Source organism: Parasteatoda tepidariorum, chromosome 4, assembly GCF_043381705.1.
Source record: "Parasteatoda tepidariorum isolate YZ-2023 chromosome 4, CAS_Ptep_4.0, whole genome shotgun sequence".
In the NCBI taxonomy this organism is placed as follows: Eukaryota; Metazoa; Arthropoda; class Arachnida; order Araneae; family Theridiidae; genus Parasteatoda; species Parasteatoda tepidariorum.
The window spans coordinates 22,410,900-22,429,027 of record NC_092207.1 but is presented as its reverse complement, the minus strand read 5'-3'; the positions used below and the strand labels follow the sequence as shown (position 1 = coordinate 22,429,027).

The following is an 18,128-nucleotide window of genomic DNA, read 5'->3' as shown; positions in this document are numbered from 1 at the left end:
TTCTTTTTTTTTTTTTTTTCCTTTTAGGATAAATTTGTACTCAATAAATTTTATTCGTGAATTTTATCATTAAGTTTTTTTTTTTTTTAAATTCCGTTTATCTTATACTATCCTGTCTCTTCGAGGTTTTAATATGTTGTGCCTTTTTTAAATATCATTTCAGTTCCATAATTTTCAAGTGTTGTTTTTATCTAGATTAATAAGTTTTCTTTTCTCCCCCCCCCCAGTATAATTAGGTATGAAATATATTGCGTTTTTTAATTATTGGTTTTGTTTTATATTAGTTAATTTGGGGATTTTAATTATTATCAAAAAATAAATATGCAAATTTTGTATTTTTTAAGCTTGTTTTTCTAGTCTAAATTTGCAAATGTTTTTATCCTTTTAAATGTTATTTTTCTACCATTTTTTTTAATTTAGGAGATCTTTTTGTTTTTCCCCTATTTTTAAATATGTTTAACTTTTTCTTTGTAATCTGGGTTTGATAAAACATCGATTAACGGCACTTTTGGCCGATCCAGAAAACCGGGAAATTCAGACATCCGGGATAGCGATGGTCCCGAGCATCCTGGTTAATTGGTTCTCTACTGTACCATTATATTCATTAATGACCATAATGTATTGAAAGTGTGCATACTAATATAGAGGCATTTAATGACCTCTTCAAAAAATTCAATTTCATAAAAATTCTCTTCCTACGTTAATATTATTTAAATTAAACCTTCTCAAAAATAAATTCTGAAAAAGTGCCATTTTATTACGTTTCATTTCATGAACAATGATCCCTTAACAAGATTTTTCAATTGCTGATTCTTGAAACTTAAGAACTTGTTTGGTTGTGATTAACTTAATTAACCAAAAAACAAACCATTTGAAGGAAGTTTTCCTCTGGCCTTCTATTTTTCCAGCCAATCGAAAAGAAATCAAGTATGCACAGAGGACTTTGTTGATCTCTCTTACATTTACTGATAAGTGATTAAAAGAAACACTTCCATTATTTTAGTGTTATTCATATTTATTTTTAAAAAGATTCTTTTTAATCAAACATGGAAGTGTAAATATCTGTAGTCAAGATTTTTTTCTGTTTTTTAAATTCACTTTTGAGTATATCATGATGTGTGATTGATCCACACCTATTCAGTATTTTTTTTCTGCTAATTAAGTTGCTACAAATTTGTTACTATTGGTATCAGGCACTTGCTTTCCGTAGTATTTTAACAAAACCTTCTATCTTTCTTAGATAGCCAAAACAGCGTCTCTTATTAAAATTGACTGTTTTTTTTTATTATATCAATTTAAAAGTGAATATGAATTAATGCTCAATTTTAAAGTAGTGTTAAATTCAAGAATAGAAAATTCCAAATTGATCAGACTTTTGACTATAAACCACTATATTTTTTTAAACTCTGGTATCAAAGTTTATATATATTATGTTATGTTTAGTATATTATCCTGTTGAAAAGCTATCTCCAAATTTGGTTGGTGCTATGTAACTGAAGTTTTATTTGATGACATGGTCAACATAAAATATATATATCATTTTTTTAATAAAACGTTGCAAAAAACGTTGCTCTTCTTTTTTTTAAAATTTTTTTAAAGTATTTTTTAAGTTTCTGCTCATGCTTGCTTTTGATATTGAATGCCTAACTAAGAAATACATTACTAAAAAATTTTCAAAATAACTAGCTCCTGAATATTTAAACATGTATTAACTTGACTCTATTTGTTATATTATGTTCATAGTGAAAATATTATAATTTAACTTTCTAAACTAACAGTCTTTAACTTTTTAACTAACAGTTCTAAATATCTTACTTTAACTGTATTTTTACAAACAGTTCAAAATGGTTCAGTTCAAAATATCAAACTTGAACTGTGTTTTTATTTATTTTAGTCATCATGTATCTCTGTATTTACCTAGAGGGGATGCTATTCATGAATTGTATTCAGAAGAAGTCTATATGCCTCTATTAATTAAAGAACAAAATGTATGTTGATCTTGTATTAATGACTTGGCTATAGATTTTTCTGTTTCATATTATTGTTAATATATATGTGTATGTATATTGATGAGTCATTTACAGAAATTTTATTAGTGAATTTTTTTTTTTTTTTAAATTTAACACTCACAATATGGAAAGAAGTGAGGGGGGTTTCGATGGCAGTTTACACAAAAAGATGCGCTTTTTATTTTTGATTTTGGCTTTGAAAACATAGAAATGTTTTTCATTTTTATTCTACTTAACAAATGTAATTGTTTAATTTTTTGTTATAGTGATTAATTTCTTTTTTTTATTTGTGTCTTTTAATCAAATAGTAGATAAAATGGTGCTAAATTTTATGTGCAACAATGGGGAAATATATATTATAACTTGTAATATCATAAGTAGGAACAGATTCAAATGAATGTTTGCTTTCACTGAGACTAGGCAAAATTTTGATTGACTTTTAATTCTATATGGATATAACTTCGTTTTGTTATACTTTATCAGCAGTCATATAGTTGTTAATTTGATCACTCTTACTAGTTAAAAAGTAATAATTTTTATTGACTGTAAATTCTATTTGACTATAAGAGGACATTAAAATTTGCGTATAGTGATCAGGAAACAATTAAAACTCATGCTATCATTCAGTGCATAGTTTTTGTTAAAATTTGAATGCTCTATCTAATCAAAAAGTTAATACAGTGTCACATATGTGCTTTGTGTCAAGACATAATGAACCCATGATTTTCTGTACTTCTGACTCTAAAGCATTTTAAATTAAATTAAAAAATTGCTTAACAAGTCTGAAATACTTTAAACTATAGATATGTTTTATTTATTAAAATTACCTAATTGTTTGAATTCTATAATGTTTACAGACATGTGGGTAAAAAAAAAAAAATTTGCCAAAATTAATGTTGAACCCAGAGTATAAACTTCTTTTTATACCTCTAAACAAAATGACTTATTGAGAAGAGATTTATGAAATGTAACTATGCATTGTAGCCTTTTGGAAGAATTCATAGGAAATTTTTGTTACTGTCTTCAAATAGATACAGCATTTAATTTGAGTGCATTTACGTTCATAATATATAGATTTTTGTTTTAAATCCAGTATTTTCGATACATGCTCAATCAATAGCCTTAGATTGCTAAATTATTTAATGTTTTCTTTTATTAATCATAAGGTTAAAAAAGAATGAAAAACTACTCTTCAATCACTCGGTGACTCATATCAATCAGTAACTGTTAACATTCATGACTTCAATAAGTGAGATATAGATGTGTGGTAACCTTTTTTATTGAGACTATTTAATACTTATTTTTTAATGCCATTAATAAGTCTAAAAAAAACTGGAAAATAGGCAAGAGTGAATGTCTGTACATCACATCGATGTAAAATTTCAATATATTCTATGAGTTTTATAAACCATTTTAATTAATTTTTATTAAAAATATCAAGTGACAAAACTTTCTGCTTTTTCTAAGATTGACCTTGATATATTTCTGCAAGTATTAGTGATTGCAAACATTTAAAATCTTTATATAAACAAGAAAATAATGGAAAAAGCATTAATGTTCTAATTTTTTTTTTTTTTTTAATAGCGTCTTTAAGTTTAAATATATGTCTGGCATTTTACAAATATGTTTAATGTGTATCATTTCAAAGAATAATGTATATTTATTAGTTTATATTTTTATGATTGAGATTACTACTATTTCACATGAAATTAGAAGATTATTTATTTTGATCTATATGGCTTCTGTTTGTACTTAGATGTTATTAAAACTATGGCAAGCATTATAATACTTGGTTGCACTGTATTTCAGTTCACAGTTGAAAATTTCATCTCATATATCCATCCTTCACGTTGAACAAGAAGTGGTAGGGGATGAAACTATAGCCCTTGAGAGTGTTCTGGAATGTGATGAAAAGAGACAAGGTTTGATTCAAGAAGAGAAGAAACTATTGCACTTATTGAATAACAATGGGTAAAGTTTATATTTGTTCATTTTTTTTTTACATAATTTGTCTATATAATTTTACATCTACAATTTTGAATTCTTAAGAAATACTCTTGAAAACAAATTTTTTTTATATGGTTTTCTGTCACATGAGCAAGGGGGCCATTCTTCAGTCCTGGGGACTGATATCAGTCTTGAGAAAAATTAGTAGACTAAGTTTCATCAATTACTATCTCTTTTCCATTTTTTTTTTTAAATTTAAAATGTCTTTTTTTCCTTAATAAGTTATCAAATATTTTCTGTTAAAAATAAAATAATACATTTTATTAAAAACATAGATATTTTTCATAATTATTGCGAAATGATCAAGTCATGATGTCACGCTGAAATGAAAAGATAAGATTAATGCAAGTATGATTACACAAGTATTCAAAGATGTAAAAGTTATGCAAAAAATGAGGGTCACTAAACAATGCTCAGTGCTTGCTTGCTTACAAAAAAAATTGTACTATTGCTATATCTAAATTTTCTTCAGTTTTCATTTTGCCCCATTGTTTTAAAATGCTGATCAAAGTTAAATTAAGAATTTATTATATCAAAAACAAATTTTTAGAGAGAAGACTAAAATAACGGTGAAACATAAATTAAGTAGAGATATGAACAGCTTAGTGAAAAAATTTTTGGTTTATTATTCAGCGATTGGTGTAAAAAGACGTATAGAGTTAGTTGTTATTTTTATCTTGATTGCAGTAAAAAAATAATAAAATGAAGAAAAAATTCGAAAAATAATCAAATCATTGATTTAATATCAGAGCCATTATCATGAAAAAGTACATTTTTGAGTCAGTGAGCTGCAAATTTCTAAAAATTCTAGTGAACAACGTTAGATCATGTGAATTGGACAAAAAATAAGTTCAGTTTTTAAATTTTTTTTAAGTGGCACCCATGCACATGAAATTTTATAACAGATATTCGATACTTCTGTATCCCTGATTTCAAATCTACTTCTTGGGTGTTAGGGACCATCATCAGGAGGAACTCATGCCATGCATAGGAACTCATGCCAGGAAATGTCATACGCTGCTTGGGCTGCTTGCTTACTATGAGCTATTTCTTCATGTGCTTCTGAACTAGGGAAATATCCCTAGCTGTGTAGGACGACATATCCGAGCATGGGTGCCTATGCAATTTTGTTCCTGATGATGCTCTCAAGTTTTTTGCGACCTCCTGATCTATATACTTTTTAAACCTATACATTTCGACAAAAATATCAAATGTCATTTTAAAAAACATCTGTAGCTTTAGAAACAAAATTTATTTCAGATTTAAAATTCCCACACCCAAATTAAACAAGATTAAATATTTGTAATAACAAAAAATTTGTTCCCCAATGTAATCAACTCATTTGAAATTTATAAAAATTATTTTTCATCCTCAACAAACAAATTTTTTAAAGAATGTTACATTTCCTTGTTTTTTATGAGTTTAATTCATCATGAGGAAAACTTAAATCTAAAATTATGATATTTAGTTAATGCAAGAGGTGTTTTTCAAGAATACCTGCATGGTATTATTTTGACATGATTATTATTCCTGATCTTAATGAGCCACTTTATTGTGTGCTTTGACGCTTTTGCTCAAATGTCAAGGCAGTATTGACATATAATGCGCTGTTTTCTTTCCATCTTATTTGGGTTTCAGTCATCCGTCCCATCCAATCATTAAATATTTACATGCCCGATCAGGCAATATAATTTTTGAGCCCTGTATTTTATTGTATTTACTGTATTCGTTTGAAATTGTTTACAAAAAATATTGGTATTTACCCCAGTTCTGTTATTACAATGTCTTTTTTTTTTCTTTCTTTTAGACCATCTAATGAGGACAGTAGTTTAAGTGGACGATTACAGGAGGTTTATGCTGAATTGCAACACATTGAAGCTGATAAAGCCCCAGCCAAAGCATCTGTGATACTTGCAGGATTAGGGTTTTCTCCTGAATGGCAAAGAATGGCCACAAAGTAATCCAAATTAATTAGAATTTCTGCTTACTACATAAATTCCTTCTCATAACAGTGGTGTGATTGCTGCTAGAAACAAGTTGAAGCAGGTACTATAAACTCAAAAACTACTTCAGTCCTATTCCAAACCCTTCTAATTAAAATTATTCCGAAAACTGTTACTGAGTAAGCTTTTTCTGACCCAAGATTTCCTTTAAATAATATAATATTTATTGCAAAAATGGGAAATTAATAAATTTTATTAAATTAGTATCATTTAAAAAAAAATTAATTCAAAAGTATGAGGCTGCTATTCTAAACATTAAAAATTACCTGCTTAAGAATCAATGTTAATTGTTACTTCAAAAAACTTAATCACATCACTGTAATAGTTAAAATACATTAATCAGGGTCCTTAAAAATTTTAAAAACTGGTTGTAAAAATTTGGATAACAATATAATTGAATAATTTTATATTCACCACTATGTTTAATATTTCAGAATAATATAGAGTATGGAGATTTTGATCTAAAAGTGACAGCTAATGAAGGGAAACTTGTAACTTCTTTAATAAAATGTTAACTCTACTTTTAGAATTTTCTGAGGGCTGTCCGAACCCTGATTAACTTAATCCACTCTTAATCTATACATCTATATTGTTTCTTTCTTTTTTACTTGGTATGTTTCTTTCTTTCCTTAAAGGTAAATCTATCCTTCAATAATTTTACTTGCAGAGAATTTTCTGGTGGCTGGAGGATGAGAATTGCCTTAGCAAGAGCCTTATTTTCAAAGTAAGCAACAACAAAAAAAAAAATTTAAAAAAAACGGTTATATTTTCTATTTTGTTTTAAGAAAAAGTATAATTTACATTTTTTACATGAATTTTTTTTAATTATATGAATAAGTCTTTTTTATTATTTTATGTTTTATCTATTAATACTTATCATCAAAATTTGCACCAAATTGATTTTAATACTGCCTTACATATTATAATAGTTTTATTCTATTAAGCTTTAAATTTATGTGGAGTGGACATAGACACTTGATTTTAAATTACATATATTGAAGGAACTGTTGAAATATTCAGCTCCTATAAAATGTATTTATTTCTGTTTTCAATTATTTTTCAGACCTGATTTGTTACTACTTGATGGTAAGTCAAACAATATAATTTTTTTTTAAAAAAAATATTATATTTATGTAGCTTTACAATATATGATAATTTGTTTATAAGTCTCTTTCAATATTATTGCCATTGTTTAATTTTAAACTATTCTCATAGAACCCACTAACATGTTGGATATGAAAGCAATTATATGGTTGGAAAACTATTTACAGGTAAAATACATTATTTCAATATTAGAATTAAAATATACACTCATACATGACTGGGGTTAATCCATAAGAATTCATTGGCATATCTTTTATATGTTCTATCTCTGTATGAGGTTAATATCTCTTATTAGTGTTAAATAATTGTATCTAGTGCGGCATGAGTTAAACAAAATTATTTCTCATTATGTTCAACTTTTTAAAGATATTTATTTTATTATGATATTTAAAGATATTTATTTTGTATTGTATTATTAAGGATATTTATTTTGTATGAGAAAAATGTTTCTCTTGTAATAATGAGCTTTTTCATTGCAGTCACTTGTTTTAATCTGAAATCTGTAAGGGGGAAAAGAAGCTTAAAAAAATTTGAAAGGTTTAGCTTTGCAGTTGGCAATATTTAAAAATAATAATTTAAAAAAATTATCTATTATAAAAGAAATCTGTAAATAAGATGAAATTCGACAAGTGTAATTTATTACGTGTGTGAATATGCATTAAGTTAGAAGTTTATTTTTTCCATTTTTCAACTTATATTATTTTTAATTCATAAGTGTGCTTTGATTTATTTTTTATATTAATAATTAGTTTGATTTGACAGCACTGATAAATTTTTTAATATATGTTCCCCATTTATTTTTTATATCAAGTGCCATTTTCTTAAATTCATCTTAGAATATGTGTGATGGAAAAACTTTGAATATTCATTCATTCTGTCTTCCACACTGTGTTGCCAGAAAAATAGCTTTAAAAAATTATACAATTTGAATAAGAAAATTTTATACGAGGTGCCAGGAAATTTCTGGGAGAAAAATCAACATTCAAATATCTTTATTGTTACATTTCACATATTTATTTAAGAATATAATATTTTTCCTAAGTCCTAGGAGCTCTTTGGTAACCAAAAATTGATCTTCAGACTAGATTCTGATCTAAAACATAGTGCTGAAAGCACTTAGGTATTGTACCAGGCACGTTTTCTTTATTCTCTCCAGTATGAGAATGCCTTATTCACCAGTCTTGAATCCAAAGCATTTTTTCTTTTGTTCTTTGTTAGAAGCAAGGTTTATGCTAAACCTCATAAAGCCATTGTAAGTAAGCCTTGTGCAAGGAGCAAAATGGGCCAAAATATTTCTAATTGCATTAGGATTCTTAATGAAAAATTTTAGGACATGTTTTGCATCTTTGCAAGCCAAATGTGAGGTAATTTTGAAAAACCTAAATATTTAATCAAATGGTATGCATCCAAGTTATTTTTTACCTATCTGTAATTGTTTCTCTGTAATTGTTTTCAAAGAAAATTTCTTTTAACCGAAACAAAATAAAAATGTAAATAATTGATGTTCAGTAAGTAATAATAAAGTAAATTTAATAAAGGAAATATATAAACACACATATTGCTTCTAATTTAAATTTGCAGTTTTTAGTGTATTATAAGTTTTATATTTCATTATTTATAAAAGTCTTTACACTCTTTATGCATGGAATATTTTAAATATTGCACAAGAGTTGGCATAAAATCTAGTCTATAAAATCTACTTCATTTTTTTTCTTCTGTTTTATGCTATGTTTAAAAGTTAATACTGTTTCCTGAAAAAACCTGTTGTGTAAAAAAAGTAATCAACTTGTTCTTTTCATTAGACTTGGGAATCCACTCTTTTGGTAGTTTCTCACGACCGAAGATTTCTGGACACTGTGTCTACAGATATCCTACATTTCCATTCACAACAGATTGAGGCATATCGAGGAAATTATTCTGTTTTTATCAAGATAATGACGGAGAAGTTGAAAAATCAACAAAGAGAATATGAAGCTCAAGCCTCGTATAGGGCTCATGTCCAAGTAATATTTCTTTGTTACTTTTACTGTTATATTTTTGCATCATTAGTATATGATATATATCTTAAGTCTAAATAAATATAACCTTTTTAGCTATTCTGTCTATTGAGATGATACATTAAAAAAATAATCAAATTTAACCGGTTAAGGACTGCCAGAAGGAGAAATAGTATATGCACATGACTCGGCGGTTGTTCATATTAAGCTTAATTTCATTTAAGAATTAATCTTAAAATCATTGCTATACTTAAATGCACTGAAATTCCCCCTCTGTCAAAATATTTACTAAAACCCTGAGTGCTGTAACTTACGTGCCCAATCATGTTCAAAGAGTCAAACCTGTGCAGTTGTTTACAAGTTTAAATATCCCAAATGAAATTTAAAAAATAAATCAGAACCGAAAGCACATATTGAAGGTCAATGAATGTGAGGCATTATTCAAAATTATTACAAATTTAAACTTTCATGTTGTGTCTGATATAAATCAAAATAAAGCTTTCCAAATTGAAATTAAGTTGATTGAATTTAGGGGCTACTGGAGTGGGAAAGGCTCGTCTTATATATGATACATGGGTCGTGAAAGAGTGTCGCATCCATATGTATAAATGATCCTGATAGAGTTTAAGATTATGCATAAGTTATAAAACAAGGAAAGAGTACAGAAATGAAGCATTTTTGCTTAGTATACGTCTTATAGAAATTTTTGGATAACCGAAAGGCATTTTACTCTGATTAGAAGTCTCTTTATTTTTGTTATTTATTCATTACTGTCCACATAGCCCATAAAGTTAGATTAATGAAAATGTTGATTTAAAGAGATGAAGCAGCAAACATAAGGTGGCATTGGTTATCAGCAATGAATTTTGTTGGCTGCTGCAATTACAGCCTAATTTTTCCTAACTTGTACATAATGCAGTAGTTCCCTGTTTAAAGACTCTTAAACAGTTTTGAATCATATTTACGTCATCTAAAAGAATATAGCATTTTTAGTTTTAATTAATTTAAGAAAGTTGATGATTTTCTGAATCTATGATTTTATAAGTGCAGCTATTACATAGTGTATCAAATCTATGCAGCTATGCGAAAAAAGTCTACAATGTGATGTGTGTCTTTCATTGAATTTTTTTTTCCCTGGCTGAGCTCATTTTTGCAAAACCCCATGTTGCATTATGCAACATTAAAACTTTTGCTGAAACTTAGCTGTTGTAATTCCCATTTCATAATTTGATTTATAATCCAAAGGTTAAAAAACAAAAACAACAACATTGTCTGTGCTAACTTGTTATTCTAATTGCGTCTAATACTATTTTAGTAGACTTCTTCATTTATTTCTAAACTTATATTTTCATTCATATCATTCTTAATCTAATTTTTTATTTCAGGTATTTATTGATAAGTTTCGTTATAACGCAAAACGAGCATCCTTGGTGCAAAGTAAGATAAAGATGTTAGAAAAATTGTGAGTATTTTTTGCCAGTGGTTATGTTTCTTAGTAAATGAAAAAATATTGGTTACAACATTCAATTTAAAAAATTAAATTGTTTTCTGTAAATTTAAATGATTTATATTGTACATTTGTATTGATTGAATTGATTTTTATTGTATTGTTTTTTATTGTTTTTATTTTGTGACATCCACTCCTTTTTTTACTATAAAGTTATTACATTTCTTTCATAGAAATAAAAAATTTTATTTAAAAATTTTAGGTTATTGACTAAGAAACTCTGCTATGTCTTTGTTGTGAAGGATATTAGTATTATAATGTATTATTTTTTACAATAATATATTATAGCAGAAATAGCTCTTGAAAACATATTCATATAAAGCATTACATTTTATTTACTAAATTAAATACAACAAAGAATTTAACAGTAGAATTAACTATTACAACAAAGAATTTAAATGTATTCCATTTTCTTTCGAGTTATTTTGTTTGAATGTTCCTATATTGTCCAGATAGAGAGGCATAAATTTTGCAGAATTAATTTCACAGACGTTAAAACTGAAAACTATTTCAACTATTATGTTGTCTATGAATTAAAAAAGCCTGATTAATAGGAAGTTGCAATCCTTAACTCCTAAAGCATGTGAGATCATATAAATTCCTGCAATTAGTTGTAGACCTCATATGTGCCGGAAAATTGCCTATGAATTGTATATGCGTAAAAGAAAGTTTTAATTGTGATACATGAATTTTTATGGTGTCATTGAAATAGAATTTTTATTTCTTTAAGAATTCTGTATTGTAATTTGTTATAAAAATAATCATTATTTTTTTTATAGTAAAGAACGTTTCTTGTATAAAATGAAACTGGTATTAAATTTTTTAAACCTTTTCAGACCTAAATTAAAACCAGTAGAGAAGGAAGCATCTGTGACTTTAAAATTTCCCCTCCCAGAATTTTTACAGCCCCCAGTTCTTCAGTTAGATGAAGTATCATTTTCATACTCCCCATCTAAACCAATACTGTGTGACATCAACCTCTCGGCCAATATGGGATCCAGAATCTGCATAGTATGTCATTCATTATTGTTCAGTATATAAGAATGTGGTTTAGATTTTCATTTGTATAGTTACATATATAACTTTAATTTTTTAGGTTGGTGATAATGGTTCAGGTAAAACAACTCTGCTGAAACTATTAATCGGCGACTTGGAACCTACAAAAGGAATTCGACATTCTCACAGGAATTTAGTTCTGGGATATTTCACTCAACACCATGTTGACCAATTAGATATGAATGTCAGCTCTTTAGAACTTCTTGCTAAAAAATTCCCAGGTGTGTTATGTTTATAGATCTGTCCCCATAATGTCAAACGCTTTATCTCCTAAAATCAAGGTTTTGCGAGAAATAAGAGAAACAGATTTTTTTCATCTATAATACCAACATAAATGGACAATTACAGCACATCATAAATTTTTTTATTTCCATACCTAACTTATTGGAAATTCTCCCCTGAAACCGAAAATCTGATTGCTTTTTGCGGCAAATGTTAATTTATTTAGTTATTAAACATTTAAATTGCCCCAAAAGGCCTCCGTAAGTGATGCAATCAAAAACGACCCCTGATTGGTTATGACGTCAAATGTGCCGAAGGGAAACGTGCCGTCTCCATCCGCTAAGGCTATTTCAATGCTCTTTTAGTTTTGATATCACGTATATCGTATGAACATCCTTTGTAAATTATCAGTAAAAATTTTGTGAATTAAATTTACGGTTCTGAGAGTGTGTGCAAAATGAAAGAAAGATTTTAAAACTTCAAACGTTGTTATTTATCATTAAAATATCTGAAGAAATGATTATGTAGCTCTTTACAGCGAATCAACATTTCTTTTCGGCTGAAATCAGTAGTGTTAAAGTTCATAGAAAATACTATTTCATTCCACTTACTTTTAAATTAAATTAATGCTTCATTACAACCTAATTACTTAATTAAAATAAGTCGCAGATTGGATAGAAATTTTATACATTTTGATATAGGATGGATGATTTTATAATTCGTTATTGCATTAAAACAAATCAGTATTTTCATAAATCTAGTCCATTGAAAAATATCAGTCCATCATCGTTACAATCTATGTGCTAATGATCAAAAATTCAAATAATGTAATTTAATGTTGCTTCTTTAATTTATTTATTTATTACTAGAGTTGAAGGATTTTCTTTTTAAGTAAATATTTACTAATGCAGTTTATGTTATCTTTTTTTTTGTTTCACTATGCATTAAATATTTAAATACACATTAACGCTTATATTTATTATTCCTAGCTTAAATAGGAATTCCGTTACAGTTCAAAATTATTTTTATTTTTAAATTTATAAATTTTAATTCCTTTTTCGGCAATATAGTATTTATAAAGTATGGTTATTGTTAATTTCTCTCCTTATTTTTGCAAGCTATTTGTCAGTGCTTGTAATGAAGAATTCTAAAATAGTAAAATTAATACATTATACATTTTTAATTAAAAAAAATTTAATAAAATAGTTTTAAAAAAATCTCAGGTTATGCATACGGTATAGCCGAAAACGTATCAACACTTTCAAGAATCTAGTCCATTGAAATATATCTGACCATCATCATCACCATAATCTAGTTATACTTAAAATTTCACTTAATTTCTCATTTATCCATATCTAATTAACTTATTTATCCACAAAATTTCAGCGAATATCATTAAGCTGGAAGTTTTTGTTTCACTAAAGCTAGAGAACAAAAATAAAAAATTAACTTATACAAAATGGAAAGAAATTCTAATGCACATTCTTTATTATTTATTAAATAATTAAAAAATAAACAGTAATGTTGATATTTTTTCTCAATATTTTTATTCTTTGAGTAAATAGGAACTTTGCTATGGCGAAAAATTATTTTTATATGCATTTATAAAATTTTATTCCTATTTCTGCAATAAAGAACTAAATAAATGCATATGCTTGATTTCAAATACTCTTATAACATAGATTAAGGCAATTAAAGTAAAGTTAATAAAATCTGCAGAAATATATATATATATATACAATATATATGAATTTAAAGTTTTGCTGGGATCACAAGTTTTTTAAGAGGCTACTGCTATGAATACAATTACATGCTTTGAATTCACGCTAGAATAAATAGATAAAAATTATCAATAACTTAAGCTGTCCTACATTTTAAAATCTAAAACTATTTATTCTACATAAGAAATTGATCCAACATTTCTTTCACTTAAGATGAAAATAAATCTTCCAAATGAACTTGAAGTATACATTAAAATTAAGATTATAGTTTAAAAATGAAAAAACGAAGTTATTTTGTATTTATAACGCATCATTTATAAGCAATACCATGCACTTTTTTTATTGAACTAAAAAATCTTAAATATTCCGAGCTACAAAATTTCGTCAAGTATTAACAATGTTTCAGTGGGTACCACTGAAATTTAACATTATAAAAATACGTTATATCAAATCCACATTTTTATTAAGCGATATTAAGGCGCAATTTTTTATACAGATAGCTTTAGACCATCTAAAATGGTTGGATTTAATTAGAAAATTTAAACGAAAGCAAGAACGTATTGGTTTTCACAGCACAGCTATTGTAAGTGAACGGCAGATGGACACGTGTGACGTCAGTTCGTGAATAATCACGTGACTCCCCGTTTCAGGCGAAAACGAAAGTAAGCGTTTTTTGATTGAAAATAACTAAATAAATAGCCTTCTTAGAAAAGTAATAAAATGTTTTCTGGGAGTTTTGAGGGATTCTGAATGCATTAAAATTATAAAAAAATTTGACTGTAATTGTCCATTATCAATGGAACATTGAGTTTTCCTCAAATTTTTTTTAGTTGGATTAAAAAATTTTTAGTCTACAAAGGCTTGTAATCCACATGCTGTTCTAATGAAACTAACCAATTTAACTTTGGATTAATAATTTTGATAGTTATCTTATATTTTTCAATAGTTGTGAGTCAATACTCCCCAACTATAGAACACAAGATAATTTTTACTGACTCACGAAGAATTAATTATTCAATCATGTACTTTTGACATTAGCTGAATAAATACCTAAGATGAGCACTGATATGGGGGGGGTGGTGCCACTGTTTTGCTTTGTAATAAATATTCATCATATGAAAAGAATAGATTTATTTTCATTATGTTTTAAAAATTTAGCACAGTCATAGTTTTAAGTAAAAATTATATTTACTTTAATAAAATGCAATATCAGTTTTTTTATAAAATGCAATATCAGCAGAGTTATCAGTCGGATCCTCCTAACTTTTATCACATACAATATTCTCAACAGTCACATGAACAATTAAGTTAATACTTAATTGTTCGACTAAGTTAATACTGATCTTAAGTTAGTACTTATGCAAGTGTGATATTCTTTTTTTTTATTATTATGAATTTCTATTGCAATAAATTAGAAAAATCTGTTTGTTTTTTTCCTCATTATGTTATTTTAATTTTTTACAATTGATGTTAAAATAAAATAAAAATCCATTTTCTTGAAAAGTTTTTATCCCTGAAATATATGCAGCAATGTTTTTCTATTATGCTTACTTTTTTAATCAATATTTAATAATTGTATCTTCTGAACTCAGTTCTTTCACTAATCCAAATACTCAATGAATGTTAAAGACAAAACATTCATTTACTGTATATATTTCTCTTTAAGAAATGCTTGTTGTGATTTATTTAATAATGAAAAGTCATGTAAGTTCGATAAACTTGAAGACCGTTATATATTATACACGGATGTTTAAAATATTTTATCTTACCTACAGAATTCACTGTTTAAATTTTTGGGATATGAATCATTTTATAAAAATTCCACAAATAATTTTATTATTGCGTATTTTTACAGTGATGAATTGTGGGAACATTCACTTATTTGCAGCAATATATCTTGATATTTTAATTTTTCATTTCTATTATTTTAAAATTTATTCCCGGTTACTATTCAATTATTAGAAATTTTATGCGTGGGATTATCTATTTATTCATTTTGATATATGACTGTCCTACGTACACCAATAAAATATATTTTATTTTATAACAATCGTTGAACAGCAGACCCAATTTTTCGGTTCAAGATTACTAATGTTCAACTCCATAACCTTTTAATTTTGAACCCAATCCAGAAAACGAAGAAGCTCCTGGATGAAACATTGGGAGAAATGTACCTCCATGGAGGATAGAACTACCACTAAGGATAGGTCGGTGCGAAATTCGTATCAACCAGCTATCGCTGAGATTTGAACCATGTTTACCTCATTAGAAGGCAAGCACTCTATTCCCTGAGCCACCACAGTTCAATTAAGTTTATTGATATTTTTTGTTAACAAATTTAACTAGTTATATTGAGAGATTGCTGCTTAGTTGAAATATTTTGGTTTATATTCAAGCTTTGCCATTTTATCTGCTTGCTTCAATTCTCAGCATGCTTTTATCCTTTAACATGATAAAAGTTTTCTGTATTTTTCATAAATGGCTTAGTTTTACTTACAGGGTGCATAGCGTTTTTAAATAGTGCTTAAAGGTGCTATGTTCATTTAATGTGCCCTTTAATGTGCTTTTTCCATTGGGTGTTTTTAAAAAGTGCTTAATTTTTCCCTTTTCCAATATGAGGCTTTTCCTTTACCATGTTAATTTTTGCTACGAATTATGCAAAAAGACACAGTTCACATTGTTCTATTCAATTTCACAATTAATTCTACCCCAATCTATTTCAGTGTATTGTCAGTCTGTAGCATATGAAAACGCCATTTATTTTACATGATTTTTAGCAATTGTCAAAAACAATGATATTTTTTTTTGTGACACGACGGTTAAAACCAGATAAAACCGTCAATCGTCAAAAACTTTCCAACCATGGTTAACTATAATATTTTTTAAAGTGCTTAAAAATATTTTTTAAATGCTTGAAAAGTTCTTAAAATGTGCTTATTTTTTGTTGAATAATTTGGCAACGCATCCAGACTTACGTTTAAATCTTTTTTTGTAAGAATAAATGATAGAAATTCCTAATTATTTCAGGCAAATCTTCTGAGGAGTACAGGAGGCAGTTAGGATGTTTTGGTGTGACTGGAGATTTAGCTCTGCAGTCTGTCGCTAGTCTTTCTGGGGGTCAAAAAAGTAGGGTTGCTTTTGCAGCTATGGCAATGTTACAGTAAGTATGTTGCAGCTTTCCTTCTTAGTGCATTTATTAAAAATTAAATTTTACAACTTGTGATGGTTGTTACAATATCAAAAGAATAATATATTAATTTCTTAGAAATCAAGTCTATATTTAAGAACATTCTTCTTTGTTTTACTTGCTGAACATCGGGCATATTTTTTTTAAAAGGATAATCTCATAATCTAGTAAATCACTTGTAACTTTTATTTTAGCAGATATAGCTACAAATATAATTCTAAAGTTTAGAAATTAATCAATTAGATTTTCAATATTTTTTTATTGATTACAATTGATGAGGAATATGACAGGATGCAGTATGCTAAATCCCTTATAAAATGCATATAGGAGCAGCTGTGAAGTATATTTTTATCCTATTTAAGTTGTGCAGTTGGTGCTTTTGCGTAATTGATGTTATTTGTTTTTAGTTCATAGCTTTGTGTCATTGTTTTATTGCAACTAATTTCAAAATATTTTTCTTCGTTTCAAAATGAATGATTCCTTAAAAATTAATGCCATTAATTTTGAATTCTTGAAAATAACCTTTAAATCAGTAAAAATGAAATAAAACTAGAAAAATGCTATATCATAAACACCTTACTACAAATTGCCAGATTGTAAAAGTAATTTTAAAGAGTAAATAAAATCAAAAAGTTGTAGGGAATGTTTATTTCCATCATAAGATGCTTTCATACTGCTTTTCAACTTTTTCTTTTATTATTATTTACGTTTGTAAATATTTCAACTAGATAAAATGTATCCAAAGATTCTACTATTATATTGTTTATTTTAGTCCTCATTTCCTGGTGCTAGATGAACCTACAAATCATTTGGATGTTGAAACAGTAGAAGCATTAGGTATTGCTCTTCAAAATTTTACGGTAAGAAAATATCATTAAGAGATTTAGATGAATAATATGTAGAGTTTATTTTTTAAAAATTTAAACTCCGATTAATTTATTTTTAGGGTGGTGTTGTTTTAGTATCCCACGACGAACAATTAATTGAAATGGTATGTCAAGAACTTTGGATTTGTAAAAATGGTTCGGTTTCAGCGATATCCGGAGGATTCCAACAGTATAGAAATCTGGTTGAAGCTGAGCTTGCTGCCCAATCATAAACAATTTGTAATTATTTTTTACTGTACAATTTTAAATAAAAACTTATTTAATGTTATTGTTTCACAAATTATTAAAACTGTACATCTGATTTTTTTTTTTTGCTTGCGTAAATATATTTAAAATTGATTTACTTAAACCCCACTATATCATGTTCTTTTAAAGGCTGTTGACAGGCATCCTTTTCGAAATAGGTGATTTTGAGACCAACATCCCCT

The 18,128-nt window shown here is 27.2% G+C and overlaps 1 protein-coding gene across 1 annotated transcript in view; it reads left to right on the top strand.

Annotated features, from left to right (window-relative positions):
- LOC107456771 (ATP-binding cassette sub-family F member 3) overlaps positions 1 to 17,968 on the top strand; it is a 26,900-nt gene extending 8,932 nt beyond the window's left edge. Inside the window, exons 7-18 of the mRNA XM_016074716.2 lie at positions 3,819 to 3,980; positions 5,824 to 5,973; positions 6,687 to 6,743; positions 7,083 to 7,105; positions 7,235 to 7,290; positions 8,926 to 9,126; positions 10,506 to 10,582; positions 11,464 to 11,638; positions 11,724 to 11,904; positions 16,654 to 16,786; positions 17,586 to 17,673; positions 17,760 to 17,968. Coding sequence (XP_015930202.1) covers positions 3,819 to 3,980; positions 5,824 to 5,973; positions 6,687 to 6,743; positions 7,083 to 7,105; positions 7,235 to 7,290; positions 8,926 to 9,126; positions 10,506 to 10,582; positions 11,464 to 11,638; positions 11,724 to 11,904; positions 16,654 to 16,786; positions 17,586 to 17,673; positions 17,760 to 17,912 — 1,456 coding nt within the window. The 3' untranslated portion in view covers positions 17,913 to 17,968. The remainder of the gene's footprint in view (positions 1 to 3,818; positions 3,981 to 5,823; positions 5,974 to 6,686; positions 6,744 to 7,082; positions 7,106 to 7,234; positions 7,291 to 8,925; positions 9,127 to 10,505; positions 10,583 to 11,463; positions 11,639 to 11,723; positions 11,905 to 16,653; positions 16,787 to 17,585; positions 17,674 to 17,759) is intronic.
- The last annotated feature ends 160 nt before the right edge of the window (positions 17,969 to 18,128 follow it).